General features: G+C 56.0%; 2 protein-coding genes and 1 non-coding gene across 4 annotated transcripts in view; 1 reads left to right on the top strand and 2 right to left on the bottom strand.

Annotated features, from left to right (window-relative positions):
- Nucleotides 1–292: 292 nt before the first annotated feature.
- On the bottom strand, nt 293–1,502 carry MRPL41 (mitochondrial ribosomal protein L41). Its single transcript, XM_066366572.1, has one exon. The coding sequence runs from the start codon at nt 1,433–1,435 to the stop codon at nt 1,028–1,030; it is 408 nt and encodes a 135-aa protein (XP_066222669.1). The 5' UTR covers nt 1,436–1,502; the 3' UTR covers nt 293–1,027.
- A 43-nt stretch (nt 1,503–1,545) lies between these two features.
- PNPLA7 (patatin like phospholipase domain containing 7) overlaps nt 1,546–26,268 on the top strand; it is a 65,995-nt gene continuing 41,272 nt past the window's right edge. Inside the window, exons 1-15 of one of the 2 annotated variants that reach the window (XM_066366566.1) lie at nt 1,546–1,657; nt 3,236–3,270; nt 4,475–4,549; nt 4,683–4,770; nt 5,480–5,559; nt 7,202–7,293; nt 7,408–7,548; nt 8,122–8,281; nt 11,201–11,281; nt 15,847–15,975; nt 16,389–16,469; nt 17,486–17,603; nt 18,305–18,445; nt 24,634–24,722; nt 24,835–24,981. In XM_066366566.1, coding sequence (XP_066222663.1) covers nt 1,561–1,657; nt 3,236–3,270; nt 4,475–4,549; nt 4,683–4,770; nt 5,480–5,559; nt 7,202–7,293; nt 7,408–7,548; nt 8,122–8,281; nt 11,201–11,281; nt 15,847–15,975; nt 16,389–16,469; nt 17,486–17,603; nt 18,305–18,445; nt 24,634–24,722; nt 24,835–24,981 — 1,554 coding nt within the window. In that variant the 5' untranslated portion in view covers nt 1,546–1,560. The other variant, XM_066366567.1, reaches the window with a different exon arrangement.
- On the bottom strand, nt 10,378–10,453 carry TRNAD-GUC (transfer RNA aspartic acid (anticodon GUC)). Its single transcript has one exon. It is a non-coding gene; the product is annotated as a tRNA-Asp (tRNA).

Below are 26,268 nucleotides of genomic sequence, written 5' to 3' on the forward strand. Positions count from 1 at the left end.
GGAGAGACAGACAGACTCCTGCATGCGCCCGACCGGGATCCACCCGGCACGCCCACCAGGGGGTGATGCTCTGCCCCTCCGGGGCGTCGCTCTGTTGCGACCAGAGCCATTCTAGCGCCTGGGGCAGAGGCCACAGAGCCATCCTCAGCGCCGGGGCCAACTTTGCTCCAATGGAGCCTTGGCTGCGGGAGGGGAAGAGGGAGACAGAGAGGAAGGAGAGGGGGTGTGGAGAAGCAGATGGGCGCTTCTCCTGTGTGCCCTGGCCGGGAATCGAACCCGGGACTCCTGCACACCAGGCCGATGCCCTACCGCTGAGCCAACCGGCCAGGGCGAGTGTAAGAATTCTTAAGGTACATAAACATTCTTTTCTAAAGGCTTTTTAAAAATTTATTGATTTTAGCCAGAGAGGAAGGGAGAGAAAGAGAGACAGAAACATCCATCTGTTCCTGTGTGTGCCCTGGCCGGGGGTCAAACCGGCAACCTCTGTGCTTCAGCCCGATGCTCTAACCCACTGAGCTATCCGACCAGGGCTCTAAAGGCTTTTAAGAAAAGAGAAGCGAAGGGATTCTTAGATAAGTTCTATCTTCCTTGCTCTGTAGTTAAATTATGACTTATCTGACCCAGTTGTCCTTGCAAGCCGGGAAGCTCCTGCATTCTCCCTCCATTCTCCACGGAAAAGGAGGGGGCGAGAAGCCCGGCCTTCCCTCTTTATAGTCGCGTTCCCAACACTAAGTATCCCAGTTCTTCGGCACCACAGAAGGACCTGGGGGGTGAGTTCGTGCGACCCCGTCGCGGCCCCCTCGGGCAGTGCCGGGTCCCTGCGGCCCGCTCCCCAGAACCACGGAAAAGAGCAGGGAGCGACGCCCGGGTCACTGCACCCTCCTCTGCCCTCACGCTTCATTTTCACAATGACCAGATGATGCCCACGACCAGCACGAGGGTAGCCACCGTCTTTAATCGAAACCAGGCGGGGTGGGGGGCAGGCCCGCCCGGGGTCGCAAGGGCGGCTCGCGGGCACCGCCGCCGGCTAGCGCGCGAAGTTCTTGGGGTACAGCTGGAAGAGCTTGCCCTCCTGCGTGGGCTCGAAGCCGTACTTCTCCAGCTTCTCGGGGTCGAACGTGCCGTCCCGGAAGTCCTTCTCGATGGCGGGGGCCGCCGCCTCTCGGAAGAGCTGCTCGGCCGTCAGGGGCGTGTCGGTGCCCTCCGGGGCTCGGTAGTTCACGTAGGGCTTGAGCTTGAAGCCGGCCAGCTCGGGCACCACCAGCTCGGGCACCATCTCCTTGACCAGCACGAACTTCCCGCCGCGGGCGTGGACGCCGGTGCCCTTGGCACCGCGGCTCTTGTAGAAGGTGCGCGGGCCCCGCTTGCTGGTCCACCGGCTCATCCGGTCGGCGCCGCGAACCACGCACACAGCCGCCGCGCTCAGGAGCCCCATGGCTGCCGCCGCCGCCCGAGTTTCTGAGGCGCCCGGGCGCTCTCGGCCTTCCACTTCCGGCGCCTGAGGGCGGCTTCCGGCGCGCGCCGCAGCAAGAGCCTCTCCGATTGGCTGCGCCGCGTCCAATGCGCAGCCGCGGCCCTGCTAGGGGGCGGAACCGGAGGGGCCCCGGCCAATGCGCGGGGAGATCCGGCGTCGGTCGGGGTCTGGGGCGCCGGCTCGGTGAGTTGCCGCGGGGCTGTCCAGCGCTGGCGAGAGCTGTCGGCCCTGCGGAGAAGGTTGACCAGCTGCTCCCCCGGCCTGTCCGGACGCACACGGCCGCCTGTGGGAGCCGAGCCCGCTCCTCTCGGGCCCCGGACACCAGCCGTGCTCCAGCTCCAGCCGGACGCCCCTGTAACACCGACACTCCCGCACCGTCATGTGCCTGTAACACCAACGCTCGCTGACCCGACGCCCCTCTAACACGGATGTCCCGTGACTCCGACGTCTCCACACTCGATGCCCCGTAATCCTGACACCCCCTAACCAGGATGTCCCTCTAACATCAACGCCCGCTAACCCCGCCACTCCGGTAACCGTGCAGCCCCCCAGCGCGACGCTCCTCTAACACTGATGTCCCTGGGACACCGACGTCCCCCTCGCCGTGGCCTGAACCCGAAGTCCCAGGAACACCCGAGTCCCCTGTCACTCCGACGCCCCCTAACCATGATGCCCCTGTGACACAGAGGCCCCCTAACCCTGTTACCGTCACAACCTCGATGGCCCCTGAAGTCTGACTCCCCTTAATACCTCTGTTCCCTAACCCCGACGACCACCCCAGACACCCCTGAGTTGCCGTTCCCTCTAACCCTGACGTCCCCCAACCTTGGACACCCCTACCCCTGATATTCTCTCAACCCCACCTGGGGCCCTGCAGACCCCCATCCCTGGTGCCGAGGCCCTCAGTTCTGCCCTCAGTTCTGCACTGGGTCACCGTCCCTCCAGCTCCAGGTAGAGAGCTGTAGCAGGTGCTGGGGGGTGGTGAGCTATGCCCCACCCAAGCCTGAGGGCGCACTGGGAGATGGGCCTGTTGGGGACAGCAGCAGGCCCCAGAGCTGGGCTCCAGGCCTACTAGCCCTCAAGGAGGCTCAACGGAGAAGGGTTTCCCGCTGAGATAGGAGGGGCACAGGACATTTGACCTGTGAGCAACGCATCTGACTCCACACCTGCTTTCTCTGACTTCTCCCTGAGGAGTCTGGGTGGTATTTGGAGAGAGATATGCTGCCACTTTCCTAAATGGCCTGGGAGCTATAGGGTGAGGGCCCCAGGCCTGGCTTTTCCTCAGACAGAGGCCAGGTGAGCAAGGCTGGTCCCCAAGTAATCATCCCTGACCCAACACATGCGCTTGGGTCAGCCACTCTGGATAGGAGATCCCCAGGCACGGCCACTAGGGAGGGTCTGTCTCAGTTGCCACCACCCTGCCCGGGCCTGTGCCCAACTCCGGAGCTGCCAGCACTAGGCCTTGGCCCAGTTGCTCACTCCCCTTGACTAGCTGGGACAGGAGCAGGGACTTGGCTGCAATTCTAGGTGCCTGGGTGACCACGTGAGGGTTGTTTACAGAAAGGGAAGTGCCTCTGTTGCTTCTGAAAAGGCAGCTTCTCACATGATTTTGCTGTCAATGAAAATGGACTTTAACATGGAAAAGAACCTCTGGGAAGGCTGGACGCATTGCTCTCCTGTGTGACTGAGTCGGTCAAACACCTGCCCTAGTTTGAACCGGTCTTTTCTTCTTTTCACCTGGACTGTTTGTTTCCTTTTCAGCCATGGAGCAGGGGGAAGAGGATGCCGGCCTGGAGGTATGGAGCTGGAGGGATCCAGGTGATTTGGAACTGTAGTGTTCCCAGTTGGGGCTGTTTCTGGACCAGGAGAAAGGGTCCATGCAGCCTCTGGTTAGCTCCTCAGAGTCTGCTGAGTGAGGAGTGGCCCTGTGTCTGGCTCCTCTGAGGTTGATTCGATGCCTTAGAGCCACAGTGAGAAGCTGGAAAGTCTGAGATCAGCCACGGAAACTGCACATAGGCTGCAGAGCACTGTGTGACCCTGTCCTTGGACAGTCCTGCTGTGCTGGGAGCGAAGGGTGCAGCTGTGGGTCTGAGCAGTCAGCCTGGGTCAGGAGGGGCTGGGGGCCTCAGCTCAAGAGCAGGAAGCCTCCACTGCTTCCGTTGGCCTACTGAGACCTAGTGCAGAAGTTGAGTTTTCTGGACTCTTATCGTCCAGACACAGCACTGCTCGTGAGATGTTGTTCTCAGTGCCCTTCCGCTCCTGTGGCTTTCTGATCCTGGCTGACTGGAAGGTCAGGGAAGTGGCTTTAGTTCTTGGGCCTGTGCAGAACCTGAAAGGATTAACAGTGCTCGGCCCCATCCTGTTCCTGGCTGCCTGGGGAGAGGAATGTGGACACAGAGGGGCAGGGATCAGAGAGCCGCTTGTTTGCTGGTCTCACTTTCCTCTGCATCTTCTTTGGGAATCAGCCAGCCCCCTCCACAGGGGTGGCTTCTGAGGCCAGGTTTACTCTTTCGCCAGGGCAGCGAGGGAGCAGGCTCACAGCCCTTCTGCGCTGTGAGCTGGAATTTAATGTTCTCAAAATCCAGAAGGTCCTTGGGGTTTCTCAGCACTGCTGGTGCTTGGGCTCCTGTGTGTGCCCTGGGTCCAGCAGCTCAGGGTCCTGTTGGTGACCAGAGGGCACTGAGAGATGGCCTTTGCCCCTCCGGTAGCCAGCCTGGCCTTTGCCTCTGGATTTGCATCCTGAGTGCTTAGGATTCAGCTGTGTGGAGCTTTTGCTGTCAACACCACCTGGCTGCTGGCCCTGCTCTACTGTCCTGTTGGTGGCCATGGACACAGGTCTCTCTCTGTGCTCCTGAGCATGTGGGCTCTGTGGGCTCAGGCCCTCAGTTCCCGGAAGATTGCTTCTTCCGTGAGGTCTTCTCCCTGACCCAGAGCTCTGTCCTCGCTGCCCTGGGAAGCCCTGCCCGCCCTGCCCTTCCTGACCGTGCTGCTCTCCTCCAGGCGGGCGTCTGTCTGGACACAGCCCTGCAATCCTGGTGGCTGCAGGTGACAGAGCAGCATTCACAGTCAACCATGGTAACCACCTCGCCCCTGGCCGCCCCGGCCCCCAAGACCTGCTAGCCCCCTCCCCTTGTCCTCAGCCTGGGGTCGGGTGCAGCAGGCTCCTCACAGCCTGTCTGACAGGTGCTCTGTCTGCCATCTCACCCAGCTGACGGGGATGGCGATCGGAGCCCTCCTGGCCCTGGCCCTCATTGGCATCATCGTCTTTTTTGTGTACAGAAGGGTTAACCAGTCCCGTGAGTATATTGCTTCAGATTCCAGGGGAAGGGGATGAGGGCTTAGAGGAGATGGGGAGGTCTGGGGGACTTGTCCTGTGTGTCAAGCTCCTGGGAGCATCTCAAGCCCTTGGTAGCTTTTTTGTATTCTTCCAAAGCTGGAAACAGGGAGGCAGTCAGACAGACTCCCGCATGCGCCCGACCGGGATCCACCCGGCACGCCCACCAGGGGGCGTTGCTCTGTTGCCACCAGAGCCACTCTAGCGCCTGAGGCAGAGGCCACAGAGCCATCCCCAGCGCCCAGGCCATCTTCGCTCCACTGGAGCCTTGGCTGCGGGAGGGAAAGAGAGAGACAGAGAGGAAGGAGAGGGGGAGGGGTGGAGAAGCAGATGGGCGCTTCTCCTGTGTGCCCTGGCCGGGAATCGAACCTGGGACTCCCGCACGCCAGGCCGACGCTCTACCACTGAGCCAACAGGCCAGGGCCGCCCTTGGTAGCTTTTGTTGAAAACCTCTGGCCATCCAGACTGCGGCTGAGTCTGTCAGACCCACAAGGTCTGAGTCTGTCCAAGCTTTCTTAGCTCTCCTTCAGGCGCAGTTTCCGTGGGAAGAACTGCCATTTCTGCATCCCCTTGGTGTGTCTGTCACAGCTCTGGACGGGACTCTGCCTTCCCTCCCCCCTGCTGAGTGACATAGTGGCCAGGGCTCAGGCTGCCACTCTGCTCCCTTGCAGGACAAGTGCAGCCCACCCCTCAGTACAGGTTCCGGAAGAGAGACAAAGTGATGTTCTATGGCCGGAAGATCATGAGGAAGGTAACCTGACTGTGGGTCCTTGGGCAGAGCGGCCTGTGCCCTCGTAGCCTCGACTCCCGCTGCCTGGAGACAGCTGTGTGCCTGGGGCCATGCACAGGCTGCGGGGTTTGGGGAAGGCCTGGGCAGAGGGCTTGTGGGTCCAAGCATTCGAGACTGCTTTGGCAAATGTGCCGAGGCAGAGGCCCCGTCGGCCCTGTGAGTGGATGTTTGTCTTAAGTAGGAAAGAGATAGGAAGGCCCCTTCTGGAAATATCCCTGGGGCATGGGCATGGAGTTTCCTGGCTCCCAGGCTGAGATTGGTGGTCCTGCCAGGATTTGGGGCCAGGTCCCCATGAGGTGCACTCCCCCTTCGGGGGACAAGCAGCCTGGTCCACCCATTCCTGGTGACTCCAGCCCACTCCCAACCCTAAGGCAGGAGAAATCCAGACTTCCTCGAGGTCCGCTGTAGAATCCAGGCTGTCAGTAATGGTTCATGTTGTGTCCTTACACGGTTAGTTCATGTTCTTTGTAGAAAACTTGCAATGTCAGACGCGAAGGTGTGTGTGCCCTGGTGTGGTGTTCTGCTCTGACCAGTGTCAGGTGCCGAGGACGGGAGATAAGCCGGGGCTGCTGACGGGGGTGGTGGCCACTCGGAGCCTGAACACTGCTGCTCCTGCCGTGTGACGGCTGGCCTGCTGTGTGGGGACAGTGTGGGGACAGTGTGGGGTTGCCTCACAGCCTAGCGCAGGGCCACACAGAGGCGCCCCCAGCAGGTTTGAAGGAGCTCAGGCATGTTGGATGAGGACTGTGCAGTGGCACACTGGACCAGGGCCGAGGAGGACAGGAATGTGGTCCAGTAGTGTGGGAGCACCTGGGAGGGGAGTGGGAGTAGTGGTGACCACACACCCACAGCACAGTGGACACCCAGGGGCCGACACACCTTGGAGAGCTGAGGGACAGCAAGGGGGCCACAGCTGCCTGAGGGGGGTGGCCTGCATCCAGGGTGGGAACCGGGCACTCTGCCCTTGTGACACCGCCCCCTGCCCAGCACAGCCGAGTGGGCCTTGTTGACGGGGTAGTGGCAGAGAGCCCTGCAGCCCCAGGTGATTGTGCAGGAACTGGGTTGAGGGAAAGGGAGCTGGGCAGGACCAGACAGGGCAGGCATTCAGTCATTTATTCACTGTTGTTACTTTGCTTTTATCTATCTATTTATTTATTCTATTGATTTGGGGTGGGGAGAAAGAGAGAGAGAAACATTGACTCGTTGTTCAACTTAGTTGTGCATTCATTGGTTGCTTCTTTTATGTGCCCTGACTGGGGATTAAACCTGCGACCTTGGTGTGCTGGGCCGATGCTCTGTCCACTGAGTCACCTGGCCAGGGCCAGACAGGGCAGGCTCTTAAACAGCTGTGGGAGGAGGTGGCCTCCCATGGGAGGCGGAGCAGTGTCATCCTTCCAGGAGGAGGAGTCACGAGAGCTCTGTGGGCAGCTGCTGGCTGTTTGGGGATGTGGTGTGTGCTGGTGGTAGTGGTCAGCAGCACTAAAGTTGGTTCCCCATGCCCCGGGCAGGCTGGAGGCAAGTCCTAGGGCTGAGGCTGACCCCTGGGGCTGAGATGTGGATCTAGCCTGTCTCAGGATTGTGACTCAGCCTCTCCACTCTGCAGGTGACCACGCTCCCTCATACGCTTGTGGGGAACACGGTCACCCCCCGCCAGCGGATGAGGAAGAGGACCAAGGTGCTGTCTTTGGCTAAGAGGTACTAGGACTGCCCTTCCAACCGCATTACATCCCAGATGCCCTCCCTGGGGGGGCACTGCTGAGCTCCCCAGCCGCGGGGTTCTGTTCCAGGGCGTGGATCTTTGCTTTGTAGGATCCTGCGTTTCAAGAAGGAATACCCTACACTGCAGCCAAAGGAACCGCCGCCCTCCTTGCTGGAGGCTGACCTCACGGAGTTCGACGTGAAGAATTCGCACCTGCCGTCGGAAGTTTTGTACATGCTGAAGAACGTTCGGTAAGGGAAGCTGGGCACAGAGGGCTGCGCCTGCCAGGGACCACGGCAGGCTGGCATCCCAGGTGTCTGCCTGTGCTCGCTCGCTGACGGTTGGCAAAGCTGCACCCCTGCCGTCTCTGCCCTGTCAGCTGTTGGAGCCTCCTCACCAGGTGTTGGGTGGTGTGTCTGTGTGCTTGTCAGCGTTTTTACCTCCAGGAGTGAGTGTGGGAAGTGAGTGGCTGGACCAAAAGTCGCAAGTCTGGGTCCTCCACCTCTCCCTGGAAACCCCCTTCCCTCCTGTTTCTGGCCCATTTCACCATCCTGGGAGGCTGTTTCTCAGTCTGGCTTTGGTTATGCATCGGGTTCAGGTACATAGTCATGGCTCCAGAGTTCTTTGAGCTGGAAACAGCTGACGGGGATTTCCAAAATTTAAGCTTTTGTCCTGATGATGACCGCGGGCTGCAGCCCTGTGGAAGCTAGCGTTGTGGACCTGGCCAGAGTGACACTGGCCGGCATCCCTCCCAGCCTCTTCCAAAGGCTGTCCCACCAGCTCTCCTCTCTGGATGGCGTCCACATGCGCTCTGGTTCTTTCAGGGTCCTGGGTCACTTTGAGAAGCCACTGTTCCTGGAGCTTTGCAAACACATGGTCTTTGTGCAGCTGCTCGAAGGGGAGCATGTCTTCCGGCCGGGGGAGCCGGACACCAGCATCTACGTGGTGCAGGACGGGCGGCTGGAGGTCTGCATCCAGGATGCGGTGAGTGTGCCCGTCCTGTTCAGGCAGGGAGCCCTCGCGGACGCAGAGGGAGGTGGAGGGCGCAGGTCTGTCAAGCGCCCCTTAAGATGTTCATACATTTTCTATTGAAAAGTTAGTGTAAACCTGACATTTTGCTTTTTTGAGGAAAAGCATGCTTTGACCCCGTGTTGGAAGGCAGCTGCCCTCTGGATGTGGTGTTGTCTTTTTCTCGTGTGCACGTGGCGTTTTGTTGAGTGGGCTCAGGGGCATTTAGCGTTTTTTTTTTTTTTTAATTTATTTATTCATTTTTAGAGTGGAGAGAGACAGAGAGGGAGAGAGAGGAGAGAGAGACAGAGAGAGAGAAGGGGGGAGGAGCTGGAAGCATCAACTCCCATATGTGCCTTGACCAGGCGAGCCCAGGGTTTCGAACCGGCAACCTCAGCATTTCCAGGTCGACGCTTTATCCACTGCGCCACCACAGGTCAGGCCATTTAGCGGTTTTATTTCTGCATTTCTCCCGGTCCACTCTAGGCATTTTGGTTTTTCCATTGATTTGAAGGAGAAAGGGAAAGAGAGAGAGAGGAAGGGAAAGAGAGAAGCATCAACTCCTTCCATTTGGTCGTGCACTCACTGCTTGCTTCTCATGGGTGGCCCTGACCAGAGATTGAACCCACAGCCTTGGTGCGCTGGGACAGCGCTCTGTGCACTGAGCCACTCGGCCAGGGCCCATTCTAGACATGTTGAAATGTCCGACCCACTTTTTCAGAACACCGCTCATAGTTGGGTATTGATCTGCTGTGATCAGTTGCATCTTTGCCTTAGTTTCAGGTTTCACATGATAATTTTAACTCCAAAAAGGTAAGTAAGGTATTAATTCATCTGGAATCTAAATACTTGTTTCCTGCTCCTGTCAGATTATACCCTTTAGTAACAATTGCCAGGAGTGACCTCAAGGTCCTGCCGACCAAGGTCTAGTTGCTTTGCAGGAGGGAGTTGGGTTCCTTGGCCCTGTGGTGTGACCCAGGCTTCCCACTGCCTGTTACTGTTTAAAGCTGGCACTTAGCAAACCCTGGCCTGCACAAGGTCACTCCCTAGTCTTATGGAAGTTCCCACCTGCCAGCCCTGGGTCTGGGCCCTGACACAAGAGGTTCCTGCACGCCCTATGGTTCTAAAGTTTTCGTGTGTGTAGCTTCGTCTGCGACCGGACTTGCTGGGTACTCAGAAGAAAATGTCCTTTGTCCAGGTCCTCCAATCAGGCTGGCACCGACAGGCCACATCTGTGACAAGGGTCCCATAAGATTGTGAAGGAGCCATGACTTCTATCACCCAGTGACGTAGCCATGGTGATGTCAGAGCAGAGCACGTTACTTATTGCAACTGTTTTACTATATAAAATTAAGAAAGTTATACAGTGAAGAAGTTACAGTAAGCTAAGGTTAATTTATCATTGAAGAAAGGAATGTCCTTTTATACACTGAGTGCAGCCTAAGGGCAGTGTCTGCAGAGTTCCGTCACCCAGGTCACGTCTTCCTATCACCCTCCCTCAGCCCTGACCCCCACGTTGCTTCCCGTGCCCTGTGTCGTTTCTGTACCATTTCTGTGTTGAGACACAAATACTCACCAGAGCACAGGGAACGCTGTCCAGGAGAAGGGCTGCACCAGGTAACCCCCGGTGTGTGTACCTGCCCCTGTGATGGTCACACAACCACAGATCACCAGGATGCATTTCTCAGAACGTGTTCTCGCCAACAAGCAATGCACTATGTAGGACGTCACCACCATTGCATGGTTTTCTTTCTCTTTTATTTTTTAAAATTTTAATTTTAATTTTTTGTATTTTCCTGAAGTTGGAAACGGGGAGGCAGTCAGACAGACTCCGGCATGCGCCCGACCGGGATCCACCTGGCATGCGCACCAGGGGGTGATGCTCTGCCCATCTGGGGTGTTGCTCTGTTATAACCAGAGCCATTCCAGCGCCTGAGGCAGAGGCCATGGAGCCATCCTCAGCGCCTGGGCCAACTTTGCTCCAATGGAGCCTTGGCTGCAGGAGGGGAAGAGAGAGACAGAGAGGAAGGAGAGGAGGAGGGGTGGAGAAGCAGATGGGCGCTTTTCCTGTGTGCCCTAGCCGGGAATCGAACCCAGGACTCCTGCATGACAGGCCAACGCTCTACCACTGAGCCAACTGGCCAGGGCCTGGGTTTTCTTTCTCTTTTAATCCAGTGGGGAAAAAACGTATCAAAATGCTATCACTTGGCCCTGGCTGATGGCTCAGTGGATAGAGGATAGGCCTGGCATGTGGACATCCTGGGTTCAATTCCTGGTCAGGGCACACATGGGAAGTAGCCATCTGCTTTTCTCCCTTCCTTCTTCCCTTTTTCTCCCTCTTCCCCTTCAATAGCCAGTGGCTCGATGGGTTCAAGCGTGGCTGTGGATAACTCTGTTGGAGAACATCAGCCTTAGACTCTAAAAATAGCTCTGTACCTGAGCATTGGCCCCAGATGGGGTTGCTGGGTGGATCCCAGTTGAGGTGCATGTGAGAGTCTGCCTCACCATCTCCCCTCTTCTCACCTGAAAAAAAAAAAAAAGAAAAGAAAAAGTGACATCACATCACTTATACTGACAGTACCTAAATTTGGTCCTCACAGCCTCTGGTGGGGCCAGCATACTCCTGAGGTTTTGTGGAGTTTGGGCTCAGTCCTCCCAATGGAGACAAGCTCTAGGATTGGACGTCATGCCTGCTGGCTGGGTGTCTTCACGTTTTATATGTTCTCATATTTTCTGTCCTCTGCTTTTGAGTTCATCACCTCTGATCTAACAAGTCAGCCAGGGGGTGTGGCCTCTGCCACTCCCAATGGGCAGTAGAGGCTGGTTTGCTCAGCCAGCTGGGGCCAGGCTGAGCCCCTTGCCAGTGGACCATTTTGCTCTGTTTCTCACATGCAGGACGGCACGGAGGTGGTGGTCAAAGAGGTTCTGGCCGGAGACAGTGTCCACAGTCTCCTCAGCATCCTGGACGTCATCACCGTGAGTGCCCCACCCCTAGTCTGTCCCCATTCGCCAGCATAGCAGGGCCCTCCGCACCAAGGCCAGTTGTCCACAGTGCTGGAGGCTGGACTGGGGGGTGTGGGGGACCCCAGAAGGTCGGGGTGTAACAGGAGCAACTCTGTGTACTTAAGCAGACTGAACATTTGCTCATAGGTTTGGGTTGTCTCGTAAATGGTTGTGTTTAGATTGGGTCATACAGGCATGTGGTCCACGATTTAAAAGGCACAAGTGTTGTAGGGTGAAAATGTTTCCTCATTTCCCAGGAGGGTCCTTCTCGGGGTCCTCTGTGCTGATGGGCACCTTTGCTATTCCTGGTCTTTGCTGTTCCCAGTGTCAGTGACTGTCCTTGTGTGGAGGTCATTTTGCACATTTGCGGTTCAGTGTGTGGGGCAAATCCTTAGAAGAGACTGCTGGATCCCAGGGGCACACACCTGCACAGAGGCCAAAGCCCCAGGCACACCTCACTTCCGCCAGCTAGTGAGCAATCTGAGATTTGACTTTTGCTAGTCTAGTGGATTAAAATTCAGCCCATGTTATCTTGTGGTTTTTAAACTTTTTGTTTACTATGGAACATTTCAAACATTCAGAGGTTGACAGTCGTCATGTGCGCTGTCACAGCCAGCCTCAGCTTGGTGTCTCGTTGCCTCTTCTGGTGAGGACTTCCACGTGCCATAAAACAAACCTTCCGTGTGTGCTAGCTGAAGCCTCGGGAATACAGCAGGTGCATTTGACTTTAATCTTATCCTTTGAAGTTATAGTTTTTGGCTTCATATTAGCTGATTGTTGAGCCAGCTGGCACCTCAGTTTCTCCAGATGTGGCACAGAGGGTTCTCCAGAGCAGGTATGTGGAACCTTGGAAAGGATGCCTCTTCACAGGGCCCGGGGTCTGGGCACTTGTGTGGCACTCATGACAGATGGACCCTTCGTGGGATTCCTCCAATACAGCCCTAAGTTCTTATGCATGACAGGGGGTGCCAAACAATGAACAGAGCCTTTGGGGGTATCCAACAGCTCTGTCAGACCAGCACAGACATGATTTGAGTTTATTTGGGGTCCCAGATGGAGGCATGGAAGGATCAAAATATTTCAAATTAAATGAAAATGAAAACATAACATACCAAGATTTGTGGAGTGCAGCTAAAGCAATGCATAGAGGAAAATTCATAACCAAAAATTTCTGTATTAGGAAAGAAGAAAGGTCTCAAATCAGTGACCTAAGCTCTTATCTTAGGGAAGTGGGAAGATAGGAACAGTGAATGAAAATGCAAAGCCAGCAGAAGGAAGAAAAGCATAAAGATAAGTGCAGAAATCAGTGAGATTGAAAATAGGAAAATAATAATAGAGCAAATCAACAAAATTGAGAGCTGGCCCTTGGAAAAGACCTGTCCGTGGAGGAACCCCCAGCCAGAGCAATGAGGTGAAGGAAGAGGACACACCCTGCCAGCATTAGAAGTGGAGCAGGGACATTTCCATGAGTGTGATAAATAGCTTTGTCCCCGTCCGATCAACAACGTGGTTAAAATTTATGAAGCCTGGAATGAGACAAAGTATCAAAATTCCCCTGATAAGGCACAGATTATGTGATCAGTCCTGTATTTGTTAAGTTTGTTGTCACAGTTCTCCCCACAAGGAAAACTCCAGGCACAAGTGCCTGCGTGCGGAATTCTGCTCAACATTTAAAGAAGAAATAATGCCAACTTTATATTAATACAAACTTTTGCAGAAAAAGTGCAAAGGAGGGAATACCTTCCATTCATTTTGGAACCAGTACTACCCGGACACTGAACCAGACACATCAGGGCCAAGAAAATTGCCAACCGGCATCTTAGGAACAGAAACAGGAAAAAACCCTCCAGAAAATACCAGAAATTCGAATCTGGAGGTATGTTAAAGAGGATAATACTACATAATGGTTATGAGTTTATTCCAGGAATGTGAGGCTGTTCCATCATTCAAAAATAAGTCAGTGTGAATAGAATTGTGCACCTGGAACCTATGTAATTTTATTAACCAATGTCACTCCAATAAATCCAATAAAAAAGAGAAACAAAAAAGAAAACAACAACAACAACAACAAAATAACCCTTGTAAATCAGTCAGTGTGCTTAATTTAAGCAGGTCAGCAGACTAAAAGAAAAATCATGCGATCATCTCAGTAGAGGCAGAAAAAGCATTTGACAGAATTCAGCATTCTTCATGATAAAACTCAGAAAACTAAGCAGAGAATGTCCTAAATCCAATCAAGAACCTCTGCAAAATCTTGCTGCTGACGTGAAATGGAGGAGACTGAGACTGGGCATTTCCCTCGAAGACCAGAACGAGCACAGAATGTCCCCTCTCAGCACCTGGGTCAGCCCCACCTGGAGACCCTGCCAGGCAGTTACGGTGGGCACCAGGTGTGAGATGTGCGTGTCAGGAGCGGGGACAGTCCTACAGAGCCCACAGGAAGTACCAGAGCTCATGAAGGAGCCTAATGAGGCCAAAGTCAACCTCCAGAACCAGTGGTGTTTCCGAGTGTTAGGAGTGAACAACTAGAAATGGAAAACTAAAAAAAAAAAGACAGTAGCATTTGTAATGGCACTAAACCCCACAAAATCCTTGCCTGTTGATATAACAAAACATGCAAGATCTCTGCTGTAAATGACCCACTGCTGGTGAGGGGTCAAAGGAGGCTGAGCAGATAAAAGGGAACATGCCGTTCTTAGGTTGGGAGATGCGGTATCATAAGAAGGTGAATCTCCACAAATAATTCAACGTAATTCCAATCAAAGTCTCAATAAGCTCTTTTTCCTGGGACAAATAGATGATAAAATGGCATGGAAGGCAACAGAGCTAGAATAGCTGAAAGAATTTGAAAGAAAAAGTGCTGAAGGACTCTACCTGTTCACGTCACACCACAGGACCCATGACCAGGGTGACACAGTATGGTATGACGGTGACACAGGCCAGCTGCCAGCAGACAGCCCAGAAATGGGCATAGGCACAGGGTGAGCTGGTCATCGGCAGAGGCACAGAGGTTGTCTTGTGAAAGACGGCCTTTTTTTTCTTTCTTTTAAATTTTTGATTTTTAGAGAGAGAGGAAGGAAGAGAGAAAGAGAAACACTAATCTATTCCTGTATGTGCCCTGACTGGAGATACAACCCTAACCCTTGACTTGTCAAGATAACGCTCTTTAACTAAGCGAGCTGTTCCAGCCAGGGCGAGAGAGACAGGCTTGTCGGCAGGTGGTACTAGGACAGCACTCCACATGCGAAACACATCTCAACTCAGGGTCACAGACCTGCACATAAGACCTAAAGGGTCCAACTCTGAAGGAAATACTGAAGAAAACCCGTTTCCTTGTGCTTCGCAAAGAAGTCTTCAATACGACACAAAAAGCATGATTCATGAAAGAAACAAAATTGGTTAATGAGACTTCACCAGAATTAAAACTCGGGTCTGTGAAAGACACTGTTAAAAGAATGAAAAGTCTGCCCATAGACTGGAAGAAAATATCTGCAAAACACATCTGATGAGGAACTTGCGTCCAGTTTACGAAGAACTCTCAGAACTCCGTGTAGGGACGCAAGGTGTCCACAGACACTTCACCGCAGAGTCACGACGTCAGGTCAGCACACGCCCGAATGTGCCGTGAGCAGTTGGGCGATGAAGGTGGAAAACCAGCCACTTAGGATGACGGATTAGAGCTCAGCCTGCAGCCCTCTGCTCCCCGAGGTCCCCGAGGTCAGGCCCCGTTCTCCACTTCCTGGTGGGTCTTCCTTCCCGGCGTGCCACCGAGGTGCTGCTCACACTTGGGGACTTCCAGGATTGGGAGGTGACCGTGCAGGTGTGTGTATGTGGGTCCCCGTAACTCCTCATGGCTGGTGGGACACCGAGTAGAGCAGCCGCTGAGGAATGAGCTGGTGGCTGCCCAGAAGCTGTGCTGGCACGTCCCTCCTCTGGGTACCCAGCGAGGGAAAGGAGGTCGCACACAACCCTGCATGTGAGTGTTTGCAGCAGCTTTGTGTATAATTGTTCCAAACTAGAAACGTGTCCTTCGTCCCTGGACGGGCAAGGACACTGACTCAGCCTCATTCCGGGCAGTCAGCAGTGGCGATGGCTGTACACATCCCACGTGGTGTGTCTCAGGTGCCTCGTTGCAGTGACAGGAGCCAGACCCTGTGCCCATTCCTGTGACATTGTGACAAAGACAAAACCATCTGGACAGGAAAGAGCTGGGTGGTTGCCGGAAGCCAGGGGTGGGAGGAGAGGGTGAGAAGACTCGGCTGTGCACCAGCGAGGGCCGAGGTCACTGCACGGGGACCACACCTCCACGAACGCCCCTCCTGGGCCCTATGGTGGGAGGCCTCCCTAAGCTGAGCCTCCTGCGTGGTGGACGCTCACCACTCACCTGGTGAGGCTGCGCGTGGGCATGACTTGTCTCCAGGTGGCCTTGCGGGAGGCCCACCTGGGCTGGTGCGTCATGAGCCGTGTTGCAGGGCAGGCACTCGGAGAGCCAGTCCCCGCTCTCCGGGCCCTAAGAGCACACGCTGTGCCCGTTGCAGGGCCACACCGCACCCTACAAAACCGTGTGTGCCCGTGCCGCTGTCCCATCCACTGTCCTGAGGCTTCCCGCGGTGGCGTTCCGAGGAGTGTTCGAGAAATACCCGGAAACCCTGGTCAGGGTCGTGCAGGTGGGTGCTTCTCCCACCAGCTTCCCAGCTCTCGCGGGGTCCCCGTGGGGCTCTGTGGGAGGGGGCCCGACCGCACGGGTGGCACTGACCACTGGCTACTGGGCTTCCGGGGGTGCAGGGAGGACTGAGGGAGGCTTTGGAAAACCTTATCCCATACATTATTCTACAGTAGGAATTAATGTTCTTAATCTCGGAGAGGACTTCAGATCGGCCACTATCCCTGAAAGTTCTTTTACCTTTAAATTTCTTGTTTGAAGGAGTTTTAGATTTACAAGAATCTTACAAAAATAATGCAGAGAGCTCATGCCCCTGATGCTGAATCTTAGGTGACCATGTTGATGGTCAAAACTGGGGAGTTTCGGGCCTGTGAAGCCCAGGTGAGCCCACTGCCAGGTGGCCCCTGTCGCCCACAGATCATCATGGTGCGGCTGCAGAGGGTGACCTTCCTGGCTCTGCACAACTACCTGGGCCTGACCACGGAGCTCTTCAACCCTGTGAGTGCGGCTGTGGGAGGACCATGGGCCTGCGGTGGCTCCTTCACCTGGAAGTGAGCGCCCGTGGCCGTGGCCGATTTACGGGCCTTGTGCTGAAAGCCCAGCCTGCCTGTCACTGGGCTGAGGGGTGAGGCTCCTTCTCGGTGCCGCAGTCCATACCCTGGACACTCACTCACTGCCCTTCTGCCAGTGGCCTGCCGGGTCCTGTGGCTCCAATGCAGGAGCCTCGAGTTTGGTCTGAACTCGACTCTTTTGATTGATTAGCTGGTGCATGCCAGGTGACGGCCTGTCCAGCGGAGGCTCACCTGTTGTCCCTGGGGTCCCTTGACCCTCCTTTCTGTCAAGGCTGGGTGGGGTTGAGCTGGGTTCTGGGAGACGGGAGAAGCTTGCTGCCATCGTCCTGAGTCCTCGGGGGCAGTGGATGGGTACTCAGGGCCCGTGGTGTCCCCATGGCCTGAGGACTGCCCGGTCCTGGGAGCCCGGTGCTCGCTGGAGGCCCCGGCCCCAGCCCAGCCGTGCCCGTGTTCTCTCATCCTGTCCCCGTGCTGACCGGGGCCCTGGTTTCCTCGTCTTCCTCTGCTGCTGTCTCAGGCAAACCCTTTTGCTTTCTATGTTCTTTTTCATCTTAATGAAGATACAGTTTCGGATGATTTTAACCATTATTTAAACTTGCTGGGTCTTTGTTGCCGTGAACAAACCAGTCCTCCTTTTATGTAACTGGTTTCCTAGTTGGCCCTGCCCCCTCTCCCCCGTCACGAGCCCCCTGGGGTGCAGCTGCTCCTCCAGGGAGCCCCAGACTCTCCGAGGGCAGCACCCCCTCTCCCCCGTCACGAGCCCCCTGGGGTGCAGCTGCTCCTCCAGGGAGCCCCAGACTCTCCGAGGGCAGCACCCCCTCTCCCCCGTCATGAGCCCCCTGGGGTGCAGCTGCTCCTCTAGGGAGCCCCAGACACTCCGAGGGCAGCATCCCCTCCAGGGAGCCCCAGACACTCCGAGGGCAGCACCTCCTCTCCCTGCAGGAGAGCCAGGCCATCCCCCTTGTGTCCGTGGCCAGCCTGGCTGCGGGGAAGGTGAAGAGGCAGGTGTCCTGTGGCCCCGAGGAGCGGCTCCCGCGGGCCCCGGAGTCCCCCGACCCAGGTACGTGTCTCTGGGGCCAGCCTCAGACCGGTCCAGGCGGGCCTCCTTTCCCACACTGGCCCTCCAGACTCCTGCTGTCTCCCCGTCTCTGCAGAGGGACTTGGCCCCGGGAAAGGCATTGGGGGAGGAGGCTCTGAGCTTTGTGCTTTGACCACACTGCTCTGAGATCTCAAGAGGGGCCTAGATTTGGGGAAAGAAACTGACCATTGAGGTTCCTTAGCCAGGAGGCCCCTCCAGGGGACATGTGAGACATAGCTGCACGAACGGATCTTTATGAACAAGTGGTAACAATACCTGAAACTCAATAAAGCTGTGTTGCTCAGGGTCCCTCCTAGGAGGTTGTGAGGATTCACTCACCTGAGGGGCCGGTGGGGCACTGAAGCCTGCCAGGTTCATTCAGGGGTGCCCAGAGGCTCCTGGCCTAGGGGTGGTACTGAGGATAGCACACGTGGCTTCCACCTGGGCAGGACTTTACTGTCCAGGTGCCCGGCAGGCAGCAGGTTCAGGAAGACCCTGAGCCTGAGGCTGTCCCTTGCTCCTCAGTCACGGGGCGGGTGGGCACAGGTGGGCCAGACAGATGCAGGTGACAAGGACATGTCCTGCAGGGGCAGCTGAGTAGAGGCTGTCCCTGCGCCCCGAGACCAGAGGTCTGTGCTGCTGTGGGGATGGAGGCCTCGCCTTACGCCGTGCCTTCCCCGCAGACCATGCGGGCAGCCGGGCAGCCACCTCTGGGCCTCTGCTGAGGAGGAGCCACTCCTTCCCGCTGCCTTCCGTCCACGAGGAGGTCACGGACGAGCTCGACAAGGCCCAGGCAGGCGACCAGGCCCCTTTGGCTCCTCCAGGTAAAGGACCCCTCTCCTGCCCTGGGTGTTTTACCAGCAGACAAGGCCTCAGGCCCAGGGCACCCTGAGCCACACTCTGGCCTGTTTGAGGCAGTGGGGGGGGGGGGTCCTCTCCACACCTCCCAGTTCTTCACACCCCTGACGTCGTGTTCTGTGGTGTGTGTGCAGGATGCGGCCCTGTGGGCCCTGCGTGCCCCCCTCCCACCACTGCAGGGCATTCCCCGTCACCATCCTCTTCCCATGCTGGGCTGTGCGCACCAGCAGGCAAACCTCCATTCTCAGAGAGAGCCGCCCAGACCGCTCGGCCAGCACCAGGCTCCGCCGGCACCTGGCTCTGCTGGTACCGTGGCAGGATCGTCTCCAGGAGACCCGCCCAGTGCCTGCCACCTGCCGGCTCCTTGCTTTCTTGGTGGGTCTCAGTTGCGGCTTTCCTCACTCCCACTGGGCAGGCTCACCCCTCCCGAGCGCCTCTCCTCAGCACATGGGCTGTGCCATGTACTGCTCATGAGTGCTGTGGTCCTTGTCACCTTCCTGACTGAGTGCTGTGTTCCCGGGAAGTCTGTTCTGGTCTGCGGCCAGCCGGCTGTGGTCAGGCTGCGGTCAGCCGGCTGTGGTCAAGCTGTGGTCAGCCGGCTGTGGTCAGGCTTGCCGTCTCCTCTTTGGGTCCCGCACGAAGAGTTGTCGTTTTGCATTCTTGCCCTTCCTGCGGCCTCCCAGGGTGTCTTGTTGACCTGTGCTGACTCTGCGTGCTCTGAGCAGAGACCCTGCGTCAGTCTTGTGGTGAGAGGGCTTCTCGGTCTGTAAGTGGCAGGGCCACGACCCCGGGGACCTCCCTGCAGGGACCCTCGAGCTCCTCCCTGAGAACCCGGTGCTCTTCTCACGTTCCTGGGTCGTGAACACCCGGAGTCTTCCGGCAGCCCTCCACTTCTGCCTCTGCCGTCAGACGCTTTCCTTCCTCCTGCCGCTCACGGATGCCCGGGGTGAGAAACGGCCCGTCTCTCGCTCTGTCTCGTGACGATCTGCCCGCGCTCGGTAGGCTCTCCTCCCTTCCCTCTTGCCTCGTTGGTGCCGTCTCCGGGACGAGGCAAGTTAATCCACCTGGACCTTTTTTTGGTAACAGCTTTTTTGAGATGTGATTCACGTGCCGTAAAGTTCTCCCCTTTCGGTGTACAATTCAGTGGTTTCAGTACATTCCCAGCATTGCGCCTCCATCCCACTGTAAGTCCAGAGCGTTCTCGTCACCGGCAAAGACCCCCTTCCCCCATTAGCGTCACCCCCCAGCCCCCGTGACCACTGCGTACTTCCTCCTCCGGATTTGCTCGTTCTGGCTGTTTCATGACTTGGGTCTACTTTCGATATCTTCCCTAGTGTATCTGTGTGTTCTCCACAAACGCCATGTTCTGTTCCCATGATGGCCGTGGTTGTCCAGCAGGCATACAGAATGTCCAGTATGCATACAGACTGTGCACATTGTCACTGGACAGTGATGACTTTTCATAACTGGACTCACTTGTAAGCCAGCCCCCAGACAAACCAGCTGCTCTGAAGCCCCGTTCACACTCCTCAGTCCCCTCTCCCAACTCTGAGTCTGGCTCCTGCTGAGCCTTGTGTTTGTGATGTCCACGCATGTTGAGTGTGCATTGTGCACCGTCCCCACTTCTCTGAGTGTCAGTGTGTGAGCACACAGGTACATGTTCCCGTTGGAATTGCTGGGTCATGCTGTGCACGTGTTTAGATGGACAGACTATTCCCGTGGTTTTCCACCAGCCACATGAGGCTGTCTGGTTGCACCGCTCTGCACTGTCCCCGGAACCCCTGCCATATGTAGCTGGTCACAGTTGAATTTGAACAGTTCGATTCTGAGTCCACTCAGGAACTCACTGGCCTTGGGTGTCAGGCAGCACATCTTGTTGGCCACGCATGTCACAGGCCACGCAGCTCCCAGGCCACACACATCACAGGCTATGCACCTCACCAGACACGTGTCTCACAGGCCGCGCAGCTCACCGGACACGTGTCTCACAGGCCACGCAGCTCACCGGACACGTGTCTCACAGGCCGCGCAGCTCACCGGACACGTGTCTCATAGGCCGCGCAGCTCACCGGACACGTGTCTCACAGGCCGCGCAGCCGCAGGAAGTCCCGCCCCCAGCCCGTGTGGCTGTCCCTAGTCTTCAGTTGGCCCCTGTGCAGTGCAGCGGGCCCTGACATTCCCGACAATCCGAACCCGAGCACCTTTTGTCTCCTTTGGGAGGAGGTTGTGTTGCCTTTGGCCCGTCTCCTCTTCGGTGACTTTCTTGTTCTTATTCACTAACAGGAGTGTTTACATATTCTGTATGAGTCCTTTGTTGGACTCAAGTGTGTGTATTAAAATATTTTCTCTCACTTGTCACCCAGTGATATCTCGATGAACAGAAGTTCTTAAACTTAGGAGTCCAGTTTATCAAATATTTCCTTTTTTGTTAATGCATTCTGTATCCTGTTCAGGAAATCTGCCTGTAAGATTTTACCTTTTACTTTCTGTAGTTATTCCTCTAGGATTGGTTCTTGTGTATAGAGTGAGTAGGGGTGAAGATACATTTCTTCCACATGGCTATCCAGTTGACTTACCACATTTAAAAAATATATGTCGGGCCCTGGCCGGTTGGCTCAGCGGTAGAGCGTCGGCCTAGCGTGCGGAGGACCCGGGTTCGATTCCCGGCCAGGGCACACAGGAGAAGCGCCCATTTGCTTCTCCACCCCTCCACCGTGCTTTCCTCTCTGTCTCTCTCTTCCCCTCCCGCAGCCAAGGCTCCATTGGAGCAAAGATGGCCCGGGCGCTGGGGATGGCTCTGTGGCCTCTGCCTCAGGCGCTAGAGTGGCTCTGGTCGCAACATGGCGACGCCCAGGATGGGCAGAGCATCGCCCCCTGGTAGGCAGAGCGTCGCCCCTGGTGGGCGTGCCGGGTGGATCCCGGTCGGGTGCATGCGGGAGTCTGTCTGACTGTCTCTCCCTGTTTCCAGCTTCATAAAAATGAAAGAAAAAAAAAAATATATATATATATATATATATGTCGGTCCTGGCTGGTTGGCTCAGCATTAGAGCATCAGCCTGGCATGCGGATGTCCTAGGTTTGATTCCTGATCAGGGCACACAGGAGAAGTGACCATCTGCTCCTCCACCCCTCCCTCTCCCCCTTCTTTCTCTATCTCTTTTTTTTTTCTCTCTCTCTCTCTTCCCCTCCACAGCGATGGCTCAGTTGGTTTGAGCACATCAACCCCACGTGCTGAGGCTGGCTCCATGGAGCCTCTGCCTCAGGCGCTAAAAATTACTTGATTGTGAGCATGGCCCCAGGTGGGCAGAGCATTGGCTCCAGACGGGGGTTGCCAGGTGAATCCCAGTCTTGGCGCATTCAGGAGTCTGTCTCTCTCTCTCCCCTCCTCTCACTTGGAAAAGAAGAAAAAAATAAATAAATAAAATTCAGTGAGTTTTTTCAAATGAAAGAAGCTTAGATGATAGATAACTGAAGCTAACAGCACTCCACACGTGTGCATTACCCAGCTCTGTGAACATGACCAGCCATGTTCACACAGGGCAGAGCTCCTGCCCGAGGTCTGGACACTCACCTTACAACACATTTCTGGCAAACAGCAGACACATTCCACATTTTAAGCTTATGAACTGTATGACTAACAGGAACTTTCTATAGAAATGGACAGCCTTTAATGAATGCGTGTTTGTCACAGGCAGTGTGGTCAGGTTTTATTTTTTTTATTATTTTTTAAGGATATTTATTGACTTTAGAGAGAAAGAGGGAGATATATAGAGAGAGCGAGATCATAGTTGCCTCACTTTAGTTGTTCATTGATTGCTTGTTGTATGACTCTTGACCAGGCAAGGCCAGGGTTTCAAACCAACGACCTCAGGGTTCCAGGTTGACGCTCTGTCCGCTGCGCCACCACAGGGCGGGCGGTTGGGTTTTATTTATTTTTTATTTATTTTATTTTTTGTATTTTTCTGAAGCTGGAAACGGGGAGGCAGTCAGACAGACTCCCGCATGCGCCCGACCGGGATCCACCCGGCACGCCCACCAGGGGGCGATGCTCTGCCCATCTGGGGCGTCGCTCTGTTGAGACCAGAGCCACTCTAGCGCCTGGGGCAGAGGCCATGGAGCCATCCCCAGCGCCCGGGCCATATTTTGCTTCAGTGGAGCCTCAGCTGCGGGAGGGGAAGAGAGAGACAGAGAGGAAGGAGAGGGGGAGGGGTGGAGAAGCAGATGGGCGCCTCTCCTGTGTGCCCTGGCCGGGAACCGAACCCGGGACTTCCGCACGCCAGGCCAACACTCTACCACTGAGCCAACCGGCCAGGGCCGGGTTTTATTTTATTTTATTATTATTATTTTTTAATTTTTTTATTTATTCATTTTTTAGAGAGGAGAGGGAGAGACAGAGAGGGAGAGAGAGAGGAGAGACAGAGAGAGAGAAGGGGGAGGAGCTGGAAGCATCAACTCCCATATGTGCCTTGGCCAGGCAAGCCCAGGGTTTCGAACTGGCGACCTCAGCATTTGCAGGTTGACACTTTATCCACTGCGCCACCACAGGTCAAGCCCGGGTTTTATTTTATTTATTTATTTATTTATTTATTTTTACAGAGACAGAGATAGACAGGGACAGACAGACAGGAATGGAGAGAGATGAGAAGCATCAATCATCAGTTTCTCGTTGCGCGTTGCGACTTCTTAGTTGTTCATTGATTGCTTTCTCACATGTGCCTTGACCGTGGGCCTTCAGCAGACCAAGTAACCCCCTGCTGGAGCCAGCGACCTTGGGTCCAAGCTGGTGAGCTATTTGCTCAAGCCAGATGAGCCCGCGCTCAAGCTGGCGACCTCGGGGTCTCAAACCTGGGTCCTCCGCATCCCAGTCCGACGCTCTATCCACTGCGCCACCACCTGGTCAGGCGGGTTTTATTTTTAATATAGACATTGGCATTATAATACCTTGGCTTCCTAGTGCTATTACCAATAAATAACAGTATGATAATGTGGTAAAATATGATACATATTACTAGGTTATATAATAACATCATGATAAATACTAGCAGTACACAGTATCTCAGGACAGAGAAAAGTAGTTATTAACGGCTACGTTATTTTCAACATTTCAAAATCTTATTGCTGTAAGACAACAGCTGTACAGACTCCTTTGCTATGAAACATAACCTTTAAGATATTCATGGAAGTTGGTCGTGCAGCTCCTGGTAACAGTCTGTCTGTCCTTTTTCTGAGTACAGACCCTGCTCTTGGGCCTGGGAAGGGTGGCACAACGCCTTCTCTCCCAGACCACAGCGGACCGGCCGCTTCCTCTGAACCCACATTCCCACCATTTGCAATTTCTGTGCTTCTGACAGGGTTTCTGTGAGTTTCTGAGCTGGGTCACAGATCCGGAGAGGCTCCTCCCGGGGGGCCTGTGCTGCGTTCTATTGGGCGGCAGGCGCTGTGGCCGGGGCGGGCCTGTGCACCAGGGCCCGAGGCCAGGGCACCTTCCGTCAGCTTTCCTCAGGGACCGTGTCTCCACCTCGTGTGGTTGAGGGTTTTCAGATGCGGGCAGGACTCCATGGGCACCAGCGGCAGGGCAGCCTCTGGGTCTGGGGGCCACACCGGGCGCTGCCACAGGGGGAGCAGCACCCACCCCTCCCGCCCCCTTGGCTTTGGGCGGCCCCTCCTCCCCCTCCCGCCTGGCCACACTTACTTCCTGTTCCGAAGCTCACTCACCTTTGCTGCAGCTGCTGAAGGGTCAGGACAGCCCTGACCTGTGGGCAGGCCTTGCGTCTGTGGGAGGCATGCCCAGGGCAGTGGCTGGCGCCCAGCGTGCCTTGCGTCTGTGGGAGGCATGCCCAGGGCAGTGGCTGGCGCCCAGCGTGCCTTGCGTCTGTGGGAGGCATGCCCAGGGCAGTGGCTGGCGCCCAGCGTGCCTGGTGGCCTGGGAGGCATGCCCAGGGCAGTGGCTGGCGCCCAGTGTGCCTGGTGGCCTGGGAAGCAGACCCAGGGCCTGCGTTTGTAGGATCTGGGCCGAGACTGGCTCCTGCTGGTACTTAGCATGTTTACAAGGCAGGTAGCGCTGTGGCCTCACTTAGGAATGGTCCGCTGTGGTGGGGGTGCCCAGCCTGCCCTCGCCGCCAGCACGGGCCCTGAGTCTCCATTCCGTCTGCAGGTGCCATCTCAGACCTGCGGGTGGCCTGTGACCACACCAGGGTCCCTCTGCATGCAGAGGAGCGCCCCGGGAACACTGTTGCCGGCAAGGTAGGTTGTCGCCCTCTCTGCACCCAGCTCGGCTCTCCCTCCCCTGCACTGGGGCCCCTGCGTCCCTCCCCAGCCCTGTCCCTTCTGACCACGTGTCCATGCTCTTTTCAAGTCCAAGAAGAGCGTGGTTGTCTCAGAGACCCCCTCCGCCGTCTTCCACTACTCGGATAGCAACTCGGATGAGACCGTCACCAGCACGCAGACAGACGCCATCTTCAGAGCTGCCAAGAAGGACCTGCTGACCCTGATGAAGCTGGACGTAAGTGCTCCTGCCCTTGGTCCCGGCTGCACTGAGGTGGGTGGGCATCTGACTCCCGCCGACTTTTGTCCTTCAGGGGGCATGTCTCAGGGTCGGGAGCCACAGCCCCTGCCCGAGCGGCCCAGGTGGTGTCCTCGTCCTCACTGTGCACGGGTGTGGGGAGGGGTCATGCTTCGCTGTCCTTGTTCAAGAGATGGGGACACCACCCAAGATGCTGACGAGGGTTAAAGTGACAGCTCCCGGATGGACCTCCATCACATGCAGTTTTTAGTCCTTTTCCCCTTTCACACTTAAAAAAGTTTTCCCGGTGACTTGAGGGGGGAGGGAGAGAGAGAGAGAAGCATCAGTCTGTTTCACTTCGTTGCATTTAGTTGTGCACTCATTGGTTTGCTTCTTGTACATGCCTGACTGGGGCTCAAACCCACAACCTCTGGGACGAGGCTTTATCCACTGAGCCACCTGGCCAGGGCTTCTCTCTCACTTCTTTTTTTTTTTTTTTTTACAGAGACAGAGAGAGGGATAGATAGGGACAGACAGACAGGAACGGAGAGATGAGAAGCATCAATCATCAGTTTTTCATTGCGACACTTAGTTGTTCATTGATTGCTTTCTCATATGTGCCTTGACCAGGGGACTACAGCAGACCGAGTAACCCCTTGCTCTAGCCAGAGACCTTGGGTCCAAGCTGGTGAGCTTTGCTCAGACCAGATGAGCCCTTGCTCAAGCTGGTGACCTCGGGGTCTCGAACCTGGGTCCTCCACATCCCAGTCCAACGCTCTATCAGGCTTCCCTCTCAGATTTTAATGCTGTGAACATGAACACCTTATCTTCCGGAGAGTGAGTCTCAGTGCAACCAACCATAACAGGGATGGGACTCCATGCCACAAACCTCTTCTCTGGGGATACTGCTGCCCCTGGCCTGTGTGTGGACTTTGTGTGAGTGACCCGCCCTGTGTGTCCTCCGAGTCCTCTTCCCATCACTGCCACTGGTGGAGCCACCATCATCTTTCTGCCTCTGGGGCCGGTGTGTAAACAAACGCACCACAGGGGCCTGCTCCTGTCTACACCGTGGGGACATGTGTGTGCATTCTGGGGGTGCACTGTCCCCTCCCAGCCTGGTGGACGAGGGCGCTGGTGGCCCTGCACTGTGGCGGCAGTCGGGATTCTACAGTAGATGTACACGGGTGTGAGTGCAGCTCTGTTCTGCCAGCTCCTGGAGGGCTGGAAGCCTCGCCCGCCTCCCGGGAGGGCAGGTGAGCCTGCCTTTCCCTTTCAGCTGCAGGGTGT

The sequence above is a fragment of the Saccopteryx leptura genome, chromosome 2 (genome assembly GCF_036850995.1).
Source record: "Saccopteryx leptura isolate mSacLep1 chromosome 2, mSacLep1_pri_phased_curated, whole genome shotgun sequence".
Lineage (NCBI taxonomy): Eukaryota > Metazoa > Chordata > Mammalia > Chiroptera > Emballonuridae > Saccopteryx > Saccopteryx leptura.

Excerpts from the sequence above, each read along its gene's own strand:
- MRPL41 (XM_066366572.1), bottom strand. The coding sequence starts at position 1,435 with ATGGGGCTCCTGAGCGCGGCGGCTGTGTGCGTGGTTCGCGGCGCCGAC.